General features: G+C 64.5%; 3 protein-coding genes across 6 annotated transcripts in view; 2 read left to right on the forward strand and 1 right to left on the reverse strand.

Annotated features, from left to right (window-relative positions):
* NF2 (NF2, moesin-ezrin-radixin like (MERLIN) tumor suppressor) overlaps positions 1-2211 on the reverse strand; it is a 46811-nt gene extending 44600 nt beyond the window's left edge. For all 4 annotated transcript variants that reach the window (XM_059863164.1, XM_059863166.1, XM_059863162.1 and 1 more), the window contains exon 1: positions 2047-2211. In XM_059863164.1, the coding sequence (XP_059719147.1) occupies positions 2047-2160 (114 nt within the window). In that variant the 5' untranslated portion in view covers positions 2161-2211. The remainder of the gene's footprint in view (positions 1-2046) is intronic.
* Positions 2212-3532: 1321 nt separating this feature from the next.
* Positions 3533-6948, forward strand: LOC132336405 (pleckstrin homology domain-containing family A member 4-like). The gene is made up of 9 exons (XM_059863855.1): positions 3533-3564; positions 4040-4107; positions 4410-4514; positions 4982-5054; positions 5588-5694; positions 5783-5886; positions 6114-6270; positions 6493-6598; positions 6683-6948. The coding sequence occupies exons 2-9, from the start codon at positions 4048-4050 to the stop codon at positions 6946-6948; spliced, it is 978 nt and encodes a 325-aa protein (XP_059719838.1). The 5' UTR covers positions 3533-3564; positions 4040-4047.
* Positions 6949-7006: 58 nt separating this feature from the next.
* Positions 7007-11308, forward strand: NIPSNAP1 (nipsnap homolog 1). The gene is made up of 10 exons (XM_059863667.1): positions 7007-7104; positions 8262-8389; positions 8517-8562; positions 8815-8909; positions 10015-10085; positions 10175-10315; positions 10468-10499; positions 10607-10701; positions 10787-10870; positions 10957-11308. Exons 1-10 carry the CDS (start codon positions 7022-7024, stop codon positions 11019-11021), a joined length of 840 nt encoding a protein of 279 aa, XP_059719650.1. The 5' UTR covers positions 7007-7021; the 3' UTR covers positions 11022-11308.
* The last annotated feature ends 258 nt before the right edge of the window (positions 11309-11566 follow it).

An 11566-nucleotide genomic window follows, 5' to 3' on the forward strand; every position in this document is an offset into this window, starting at 1 on the left:
CTGGAGAGGGACTGGGGACAAGGGATGGAGGGACAGGACACAGGGAACGGCTCCCACTGCCAGAGGGCAGGGATGGATGGGGAGATTGGGAAGGAATTGTTCCTGGAGAGGGTGGGCAGGCCCTGGCACAGGGTGCCCAGAGCAACTGTGGCTGCCCCTGGATCCCTGGCAGTGCCCAAGGCCAGGCTGGACAGGGCTTGGAGCAGCCTGGGATGGTGGAAGGTGCCCCTGACTGTGGCAGGGGGTGGCACTGGATGAGCTTTAAGGTCCCCTCCAAACCAAACCATTCATAATTCCATGAAAACTCACTCCTAACCTGCAAGGCATGAAACAGCCCTATCACCCACCTGCATCCATGCATCCATCCATCCTGCCTCATGCTGAAGGGTGAGGCCTGAGTTCCCTCTGCATCCCCCCAGCAGCAGCTCCAACACAAGGAGCCCTCAGCAGGGCCTGAGCTCCTTCCAGCTGCACGAGTCTCTCTGCAGCAACAAGTTCCTTTGGCAGGAACCTCCCAGAAAAGTCAGCTGGAGATGAAGCAATTCCACACCCAAATCCCACGGGAGTGCTGCCTCCTGGCTGCACAAAGCCCCTGATCCCAGCGGGAAATGACACCCGGCCACAGCACTGAAACTCACAATTATTTACTTTCCACCATCAGTCATTGCTGCCGCCTCGGGAAACCAGGAAAAACAGAGCCAGGACATTCCCACTCTGCTGGAAGTGGGAAGCTCACAGGGCTGCCCAGAACAAATCCTTAATCCCTAAGAAAAGCAGGAAGTTCTTCAGGGCCAAGAGCAGATTTCCAGAGCGAGGAAATGGGTGATGACAAACTCCCCTTGGCTGATGGGCGCTGGGATTCCCTCAGGGTTTGGGTCAGGATAATGAAATATAAACTATTAAATACAGAGGTTGGACTGGGGTTTCGGTGTTTGTGTGGCCAAGCCCTCAGGATCAGCTGAAAAAGCAGAGCAGATCCCAGGGTTTGGCAACAACGCCCTGGGAGAAGGTTTTTATAAGTTCCAAGGGCCCCAAAAAGGGAAATTATCACAGAAAAGCCAGGCCCAACCCCCTGGAGCATCCCTCAGCCTCATGGTGAGCTAAGGGCTGAGGAAAAAGCCAAAATTCTGTCCTTGGGCGTTTGTGGAGCACTTGGGAGTTGGGTTCCTGTGGATTCAAGCCTTGGCACTGAGATTCCTCAAGCCCTGTGACAGCCACAGCGTAGTGGTGACTTGGGCTGGAATGGCAGGACAGCACGGGATTAGAGCCCAAAGGAAGCTGGATTGTGATGAGAATAAAGCTGAATTATAACCAGGAAAAACCTGAATTATGCCCAGAATGAAACTGAATTATAGCCAAAGTATAGCGTTAATTATAAGCTGAATAATGCCAAATTGCACCCAGAATGAGACCCAATTATAAAGAGAATGCAGCCAAATTATAACCCAAAAACAGCTAAATTACACGTGGAGAGAATATGAATTATTACCAGAATAAAGCTGAATTATAACCAAAATATAGGATGGATAATAACCAGAAAAATGGCAAATTATACTCAGGCTAAAGCCAAATTATCCTCAGAAAAAAAAGGCAATTTAAGACTAAACCAATGCTGAATTACACACATAATAAGGATTAATGACAACAAAAATAAAGCCAAACTATAACCAGGATACAACTGAATTACACACACAATAACACTGAATTACAACCAAAACAAAGCCAAGTTATGACCAAAGTAAAGCCACATTACACCGATTCATAACCAAAGCAAAGGTGAATTACTACCAAAAAAAAAAAATTAAAAAAAAAAAAAACCAAGCCGAATTATAACCAGAATAATGTGCAATTATAACCAAAATCACACCAGGATAACGCCAATTTATAACCAAAACAAGGCTGTGTCGCTGCTGGCCCAGGGCAGGCCCCGGGAACCGGCGGAGGGTGGGGGGGACCGGGAGGGGGCTCCGGGCCCCTCAGGGGTCTGGGGGGGTCTGGGGGGCACGTCCCCCTCAGCGGGACCCCCGCGCCCGCGCGGGCCGTCACCTCGCAGCTGAACTCCATCTCGGCGTCCATGGTGGCGATGCGCACCGTGAAGGTCTTGGGCTGCTTGCGTTTGAGGGAGCTGAAGCTCATGCGGGACGCGATGGCCCCGGCCATGGCGGCGCAGCGCGGTCAGCGCGGCGGCGGCGCCATGGCGGCCTAGCCCCGCCCCCTCCGCCGTGCCATTGGCCGTGCCGCGCTGTGCGCCCGCCCCCGCCGCACCTTGTAGCCAATAGAAAAGGGTATGCTAGAGAGGCGGGAGCAAAAGCGGCTGTGACTGGGTAGAGAGGACGCCGCTCAAGAGAAGGGGCGGGGTGAGGAGGGGCCATTAACAGCGGGGTGAGGAAGCGATTGGGCGTGGCGGTATCGCCCCCTGGCGGCGGGCGGAGCGCCCTGCTCGCGGACACAAGCGCCAGGGGCCGGCGGGGGTATAGGGGAAAACCGGGACACGGGGACACAGGGACATGGGGACACGGGGGAGACGGGGAACACCGGGACACGGGGACACGGGGGACACGGGGACCTGGGACGTCGGGACACGGGGACATGGGGACACGGGGACACCGGGACACGGGCAGACGGGGAACACCGAGACACGGGTACACGGGGGACACGGGGACCCGGGCCGTCGGGACACGGGGACATGGGGACACATGGACACCGGGACACGAGGAGGCGGAGAACACCGGGACACAGGGATACAGGGACACAGGGACACGGGCGACATGAGGACACGGGGACACGGGGACACGGGGGACACCGGGGCATGAGGACACGGGACGGTGTCAGGGGACCCTGGCGTGTCCGGGGCCCGTGAGGTGTCAGGGGTCCGCGGGGTGTCCTGGATCCAGGGATGTCCGGCGTCTCTGCGCCGTTAGTGGGGAGTCCGAGTTCTCTGGAGGGTCAGTGGGGTGTCCGCGCTCAGTGGGGTGTCCGGGATCCCCAGGCCAGTGGAGTGTCCAGGGTCTGTGGGGGTCCGGGGATCCTGGGGTGTCTGGGGTCCATTAAGTGTCAGAAGCCCGTGGGGTGTCAGGGATCTGGGGGTGCCCGGGGGTGTGTACGGTCCGTGGGGTATGAGGGTCCTTGGGATGTCAGGGATCGCTGAGATGCGAGGGCTCTGTGGGTCCGTGAGGTCCTTGAGGTGTCCCCACTGCCGTGGGTGACCCGGTGTCACGGGTGTCCCCGGTACCGTGGGTGTCCCCAGCGCCGTGGGCGTCCCCGCAGGGCGGGGTTCCCTGGGTGACACGGGGTGCCGCCCCCTCGGTGGTTGCCGGGGCGAGGAGACCCACGCGGTCCCGGGGGCACCCGGGTGTCCGGGCTCGTGGGTGGGGGCAGAGACTGGGACCAGCGCCCGGGGCGGGCGGGGACACGGGGCAGGACCGGGACTGCTGGTGGGACCGGGACTGGGACTGGGATTGCAGCTGGGACCGGGACTGGGACTGCATCTGGGACCGGGATCGGGACTGGGACCAGCGCGGCGCAACGGGACACCGGACGGCGCCGGGAGCAGAACCAGCCGCGGTAATGGTCCTGGGACCGCCACTGGGATGAGGGGACGGTGGCTGGGACCTGTCACCAGCGCAAGGGGACGGGACCGCCTCCCCGATCGGTGTGGGATAACGGGCTGGGAGCTGGGACGAGCACGGGGGAACGGAACAGAAACTGGGACCCGCTCAGAGTTACCGGGACGGAAACTGAGTCCAGCACGGGGGGCACTGGGATCACTACAGGGTTACCGGGATGGGAACTGGGACCAGTTCAGGGTTACTTGGACAGAAACCGGGACCAGCGCAGGGGGACGGGGCGGACCTAAATCCGGCAGGAGCAGGAGGGGGAAGGGACCAGAGGGAGCCGAGATGCCCCCCCCGACACGCCCGGGGGACCCAGGCGTCCGGGAGCAGCCCCTGCCCCCGCAGAGGGAAGAACGGAACCTCTGTCCCGGCGGGGACAATGGGGACATTGATGGGGATCCCCCCGGGCCCCGCTGCCTCCGCAGGAGCCCCCATGGCAGAAAGCGACGACCCTGCCCGCCGGGACCCCGCCCCCGCTGGACCCCGCACCCAGGTGGGCGAAGGGGGTGGGGACATGAGGGGGAAACTGGGGAACTACGGGGAGGTGTGGGGGGTTGTAGGGGTTGGGGGAGAGAGTTTGGGGAACCCTGGGCACCCGAGGGTGGCATGTGGAGCATGGGGGTGGACGGGGGAGCCCAGGAATCCATAGGGACTTATGGGGCACAAGGGGGGATCTCTGGGCAGCTGGGGGGGCATTGTGGGCTAGAAAGATAAATTGGGGTGGGAGGGCTGGGGGGCTGGGGGGGTGTTGGGGACCCTTCCTTGGTCCCCGCCATGGGTGACCCCCCTGCCCAGCCTTGCCGGCCCGTGCCGAGGGTCCACGCCTTTGGAAAGGGGGAGCAGGCACTGCGGAGGGACCCCCGCACACCCCCTGCCATGCAGGGCTGGCTGCACAAGCAGGTGAGGTGGTGGGCATGGGGAGGGCTGGGGAGGGGGCTCAGGAGCTGTGTGGGGTTTGTGGTGCGGGATTCTGGGGGGTTTGTGGGTTTTGGAGGGACCTGGGGCAGTGCGGGGGAGCTGGAGGGTGTAGGGGGTTGGGAGGGTCTGGAGTGTCAGGGGGCCATGGGGGTGGATGTGGGGTTTGGGGGGGGATCAGAGGGAGTTGGGGAGGGTCAGTGGGTGGTGAGGGGAGCGTTATGGGGAGATCAGAGACCCGTGGTCGGACCGGGCGGTGTGGGGCGGTTATGGGGTCTGGCATGGAAGAGGGTGCCGGGGGTTATGGGGTTTGGGGATCTGGCGTGGCAGGGAGTCCTGGGGTGAGGATCTTGGGGGGATCAGAAGGGATTGAGGAGTCTGGGGCAGCAGAGGGTCCCGGGGGGATGGGCTGCAGGGGCTCAGCCCCCATCCTCCCCTCCATCGCTTCTCAGGACAGCTCGGGGCTGCGGCTCTGGAAGCGCCGCTGGTTTGTACTGGTGGATCTCTGCCTCTACTACTACCGGGGTGAGGGGGCATGGGGGGCTGGGACACCTGGAGGGCCTGGGGACCTGGGGGTCAGGGGGCTTGGGTGACCTGGTGTCCCTGGGGGTCAGCGGTTCCGGGCTGTCCCTGGGTCACTGGGGGGGTTGAGGGGTCCTGAGGTGTTGGGCAGTCCTTGGAGGACCAGGAATCCTGGGGGTTTGGGGGTCCCTGGGATGTTGGAGGCCCCTGAGGCAGTCAGAGATCTCAGTGGGATTAAAGATCCCTGGGGTATTTGGGGGTCTCTGGGGGAGTCAGGGATCCCCCAGGGATTGGGGGTCTCTGGAGCATTGGGAACTCCTGGGGATTGGGGGTCACTGAGTGGATCAGGGATTCCCCAGGATCGAGGCTCCCTGGGGGCTTGAAGAGGTCCTTGGTAGGGTTCTAAGGTCTGATCTAACCCCGGGAGGTTTGAGGGCATCAGAGGAGGTCCCCGGCATCCCCCTGATGGTACTGGAGATCTCAGGGTGCAGATGGGGGCTCTGGTGCCCCCGATTGTGACCTTCCTCTGCCCCCAGACAGCAGCGAGCAGCAGGTCCGGGGTGGCCTCCCCCTGCCCGGCTACGAGATCCGCGTCCTGCCCGCCGCCCCCCGCGCCCCCCGCGCCCCCCAGTTCCTCTTCACGGTCAGCCCCGGCTCCCCGGGACCCCGAATCGGGGGGGTACAGGACCCCGACACCTGAGCCCGGACTAGCAAGGCTCCCCCATTCCCAGGCTGAACATGCCGGGATGCGAACGTACTGCCTGGGGACCGAGAGCCCCGAGGAGCTGCACGCCTGGGTCTGTGCCCTGCGCCGGGGGGCATCGGCCCTGCCCGGGTGAGTGGGGCACGGGGGGCAATGGGAGGGGCACAGAGGGGCCCCGGGTTTGGAGGGGTTTGGGGGATCCCAGGCAGCAGGAGGAGGTTGGACAGTTGGGAAGGGACAGAGAGGGTTTGAGGAATCTGGGGCGGGGGGTGACAGAAGGTTTGTGGGGGTCACAGAGCATCTGGCGGGGTTTTGGGGGCAGTTAACCCTTTAACTCCTGTTTTCTCCCCCCTTCACAGCTCGGCCCGCTCCCTCTCCCAGCAGGCGCTCCAGGAACCCCGGGCTGCGGATCCTCCCTCGCCCCCGTTGCCCACGCACTCCCCGAGGGAGGGGCTCGGGGGCCCACCCGTGTCCCCTCCTTGCTGCCCCCCAGTCCCTCCACAGCCCCACAGCGAGGTGAGATCTGGAGGAGAATTGAAATGGGGGGAGATATGAGGGGGGCAAGTACTGGGGAGATTGTGGTGCAGATCCGTGTGGGGATGGGGTGTTACGGGGCAGAGCGGGGGGACTGAGAGGTGGGGGGGGCTATGGGGCAGAGCGGGGCTATGGGCAGAGGGCGTTTGGGGCAGGACCGGCTCTGGGTCCGGCCGGAGCAGCGCTCCCTGTGCCCTCCCGCAGGTGCCCCAAGCCCAGGAGCAGCCCCTGTCGCAGGGATGTCCCCCCAGGGCCGGGGACACGCCGGGGGGCCCGCGGGGACACCCCGAGCTCCAGCCCGCGCCTGCAGGTGAGACCCGGCCACGCCCCCGGCTCCGCCCCGACCACGCCCCTTGGCCGAGCGGCCCCGCCCATTCTGGCCTCGCATCGCCAGAGCGGAGCTCGAGGAAGCCCTGCCCTCCTGGAACAGCACCTCTGCCCCCGCCGGAGCGAGACATCGGGACCAATCAGCCACCGGCCTCTCCAACCGCCTCTTCTGATTGGCTGCCGAGTGCCGCCGAGTCTGCGGGCACCGCCCCCGCTCCGGCATCCAATGAGGCGTCGCGGCGGCGGCGGGAGGGGGAGGGAGGGCGTGGCCGGGCGCGAGAAGGTGTGGCCGGGCGGCCAATCAGGATCACGCTGCTGCAGGCCAGCTTTTGAGGGGGCGGGGCCAGGCCGAGGGGGCGGGGCCCTGTGGGCACGCGCGGCGCGCGGCCCGGCCGCGGTGCGGAAGATGGCGGCGGGAGCGCGCGGCGGGAGCGCGGCGCTGCGGCGGCTGCGGGGCGGGGGCGCGGGCGCGACCCCGCGGGGCGCGCGGTGAGTGGGGACCCCCGGGCGGGGACCCCTGGAACCCCCGCCCTGAGAGCCCCCGCGGCATCCCCGGATCCCTCATCCTCCCCCGGACTCCGCGTCCAGCCCTCTCCCCGCATCTCCCCCGGCGGGGACGCCCCGCATCCTCCCCCCTGCACCTGCAGCTTCCCCGGACCCCGCATCCCTCCTGTTCCCCGCATCCCCCCGGGTGAAGTCCCCACCTCTGAGCCCTTGCGGCCCAGATTTTCCCCGCTGTTCGCATCATCCGCATCCCGCACCCACGAGCCCTCCCATTCTCCCCGGACACCGCATCCCCCCGGGCCGGGACACCCGTATCCCCCCTTCTGAGACCCCTGAGCCCCACCCCTCTCCTCGCATCGCCCCGGGAGGGGGCCCCCGCACCCCGCTCCCCTGGGCTTCTTGATCCCCTCCTGGAGCCCGCATATCCCCCGCTCCCCGCATCCCCCCGGGCAGGGACCCCGCACCCAGCCCCCGGAGCCCTCCCCGGACCCCGCTGCCCTCCCCGAGTCGGCGGGCGGTCCCCGGAGTGGCCCCACGGTCGTTGCCTCGCTGGGGACAAAGGTCTGGCCGCAGCTCGGACCCGGGGCCGAGGGGCCCCGTTCCCCCCCCCGCCACTGCCCGACCTTCTCCGGGCACCGGAGCCACCGCCGGGGCTGCTGGGGAGCCCCGGGGGACAGGCTGGGGGGCTGCTCCCGTCGCCCCACGTCCCCTTGTCCCCTTGCCCGTGGAAGGGTCACCAGCTCTGGAGCAGCCCCTGGGCACAGGGGATCCCATGGGGGATGTCCCCATGTCCCCTTGCCCATGGAGGGGTCACTGTCACTGCAGTGGCAGCGGGGCTCCCATGGGGGTGCCCCCCTTGTCCCATCCCCCCACACCAGTGTCCTTGCTCTGCTGGGCAGCATGGCCACCCCCTCTGGGTCCAGGGGACAGACTGGAGCTGGGGACAGACCCAGTCCAGACCTGGGACGGGGCTTCCAGAACGAACTGAGCAGAAGCCCGTGGAGCCCCGGGGCTCCCTGGAAGCCGGACAATGGAGGCAGCTGCCCGCAGGACTGGCAGTGAGGCCTCTGGATCCTGCTTTGCCGGCCATTCCCGGCCATTCCCGGTGATTTCCGGTGTCCCCCTGCCCCGCTGTCCCGCAGGGGGTACTCCAGGGATGTCGAGGGCAGCTGGTTCCGCTCCCTTTTCGTGCACAAGGTGGATCCCCGCAAGGACGCACATTCCAACCTCCTGTCCAAGAAGGAGACCAGCAATCTCTACAAGATCCAGTGTGAGTGCTCCTGCCGGGAGGAAGGCAGGCACAGCTGGAGTGCCCCCCTCACCGACCCACTGGGACCCCCATTCCCGGATCCTTCTCCTTCCCTCCCCCATTCCCAGCCTCTCTCCTGTCCCTGCAGTTCACAATGTGAAGCCGGAGTGCCTGGAAGCCTACAACAAGCTGACGTGAGCACACTGAGGGGCCTTCCCAGCCTCCCAGCGGGGTTTTGGGGTGCTGTTCTGGACTGACAGGGGTGGGAGGGCTCCTGGAGCTCCTGGCTGGATCTGTATCCCCTGTTCTGTGCCTCAGTTTCCCTCCCTGTGAAATGGATGCATCCCCCAGGCTGTGCCAGATCCTGTCTGGGAGGGCAAAGAGGGGCACTGGGAGGGTTTGGGGTGCTGCCCCCCAGCCCACTGTGCCCCTCTGTGCCCCCACAGAGAGGAGGTGCTGCCCAAGCTCCATTCAGACCCCGACTACCCCTGTGACCTGGTGGGCAACTGGAACACGTGGTACGGCGAGCAGGACCAGGCAGGTGAGGCCAGGCAGCTCCTGCCCCAGAGATCTTGGTGGGTCATTGGGGCACTCCTCCCCTTCTGTTGCAGTGTGGTTTTATACCTTGTAATACTTTGTAATAGTCCTGGTTTTGTATCCCCGTATCTTTCCCAAGTGGTTTATCGCAGATTGTATCCCTTCCCTTCACCTGTGTAATCCCTTTCCTTCCCTGAGATCACCCCCAAATCCCCACCCTGGCTCTCTGTCAATCACTCAGCATCCCATCCCCTCCCCCTAGAACTTTCGGTCCAGGATGTCGAGTGATTAGCCAGAGGTCAGGGGTCAGCCCCCCAAGTGCCACCCCATACGCTGTCCTAGATGTCCATTCCCCAGTAGCCATCCCTCAGGGTCACTCATTGGTCAGTAAATGCCATCTCCTTTGGCTTTCCACCTCCCTTTAAATGTAACCTTGGCACCTCTCCCGGGGCTCTCGGCAGGAGCCCCCTGAGGTTGTGAGGGCTCCCCGGAGCTCCTGAAATAAATCTTGGATTAACCCTTGCTAAGAGTCCCCCCCTTCATCTTCTGCCCTTGTTCCAGCATCTCCTCTGCTGCAGGCGATCAGCCTGGCTGCCCTCCATACCCCCGGGGATGGGGATCAGCCTGGCTGCCCTCTGTACCCACCCAGGGATGGGGATCAGCCTGGCTGCCCTCTGCACCCACCCAGGGATGGGGATCAGCCTGGCTGCCCTCAGCACCCCCGGGGATGGGGATCAGCCTGGCTGCCCTCCATACCCCCAGGATGAGCCTGGCTGCCCTCCTTACCCCCGAGATCAGCCTGGCTGCCCTCCTTACCTCCAGGGATGGGGATCAGCCTGGCTGCCCTCTGTACCCACCCAGGGATGGGGATCAGCCTGGCTGCCCTCCATACCCCCAGGATCAGCCTGGCTGCCCTCCTTACCTCCAGGGATGGGGATCAGCCTGGCTGCCCTCCATACCCCCGGGGCACAGGAGAGTGCCACCCTCCGCTGTTAACCGTCTCAGGGTTCCCTAAGTGGCACTCAGAGGGACTCAGTGGCACTCAGAGGGACTCAGTGGCACTCAGAGGGACCAGAACACCCTTCCCCAGCCCAAACTTCTCTTTGCAGTGCACCTGTGGCGCTTCTCGGGTGGGTACCCGGCGCTCATGGACTGCATGAACAAGCTCAGGCAGAACAAGGTAACGCCGGGGTGGGGAGCCCCCCCTGTGCCCCACAGCCCCACTCCCTGTCACCCCCACCCCAAACCCCCGGCTGGGGCTGTCCCCAGGAGTACCTGGACTTCCGCAAGGAGAGGAGCCGGATGCTGCTGTCCCGCAGGAACCAGCTGCTCCTGGAGTTCAGCTTCTGGAATGAGCCCCAGCCCCGCCAGGGGCCAAACATCTATGAGCTCAGGACCTACAAGCTGAAGGTGGGGATCAGCCTGTGCCTCAAGGGGGGGATCTTCAGGCTGGTGTACCCCAGTTTTGGGGGACAGTCCCCCAAATTCCTTCTTCCTGCATGAGAAGGCCCTAGGCTAGATGGGCAGGGAGGTTCTGACTGGTTTTCCTCCCCTGTTTCCAGCCAGGCACCATGATCGAGTGGGGCAACAACTGGTAAGGTGCTGGTTTCCCAGCATGGAGGGATCCACGGTAGGAAAAGCTCCCTCTGGAGAAGGGGGGACCCCTGGGGCAGCCCCCCATGTGTCCCCTGCTTCCTGCAGGGCTCGGGCCATCAAGTACCGCCAGGAGAACCAGGAGGCAGTCGGGGGGTTCTTCTCCCAGATTGGGGAGCTCTACGTGGTGCACCACCTCTGGGGTAAGGGGGGGTCACCCCTGGGGGACCCTTGGCCTGGGGGCTGTGCTGGGGGGCTCAGGGTGCCCCCCCCATGCTCTCCCCACAGCCTACAGGGATCTGCAGTCCCGGGAGGAGACCAGGAATGCAGCCTGGAGGAAGAGGGGCTGGGATGAGAACGTTTATTACACAGGTGAGTGGGACCCCCACCCGCATTGGGGACCCCCTGGCTGTGCAGGGGACCCCCTGGCCTCACCTCTGTCTCCTTTGCTTCCCCAGTCCCGCTGATCCGGACCATGGAATCCCGGATAATGATTCCCCTGAAGATCTCCCCCCTGCAGTGATTTGGGGCCGTGCCAGGGGGGTCTCCCTGCACCCCCTGGGGCTCCCTGGCCCTGCTGGGGAAGGGCTGGGGGGTTCTGCTCCCCCCCAACTCCTAGCTCTCTCCCCCAGCCTGGTTTGGGGTGCCCTGGGGGGGTTGAGAGCAGGTAGGGGAAGGTGGGAGCCCCCCATCCTGTGGGGGGTCTCCAGGATGGTGCTGCTGGGGGGGCTGTGGAAGTGGAGGGGCTTAATTGCTCCTGATGAGCCCAGCGGGTGCCTTTGCTGCCAATTAAATATTTAATATGCTAAAGCCTGGGCCCCTCTCGGGGTGGGGAGGGCGGGACTGAGGGGTGCTTGGTGTGACCCCCCCGGCTGCTGTCACCCGGGGGGCTGCCCTGCCCCACGTCGTGGGTGCTTCCTGCACCAAAGGACCTCCACCCATGGGTGCTGGGATACACTGAGGGACCCCCCAAAACCCCAGTGCCACTGGGGACCCCTTGCCAAGCCCATGGATACCCCCCAGTGCCCTCAGGGACTCCATCCCATGCTCCCCTCAAGCTCATAGATA

The sequence above is a fragment of the Haemorhous mexicanus genome, chromosome 19 (assembly GCF_027477595.1).
Source record: "Haemorhous mexicanus isolate bHaeMex1 chromosome 19, bHaeMex1.pri, whole genome shotgun sequence".
Classification (NCBI taxonomy): Eukaryota; Metazoa; Chordata; class Aves; order Passeriformes; family Fringillidae; genus Haemorhous; species Haemorhous mexicanus.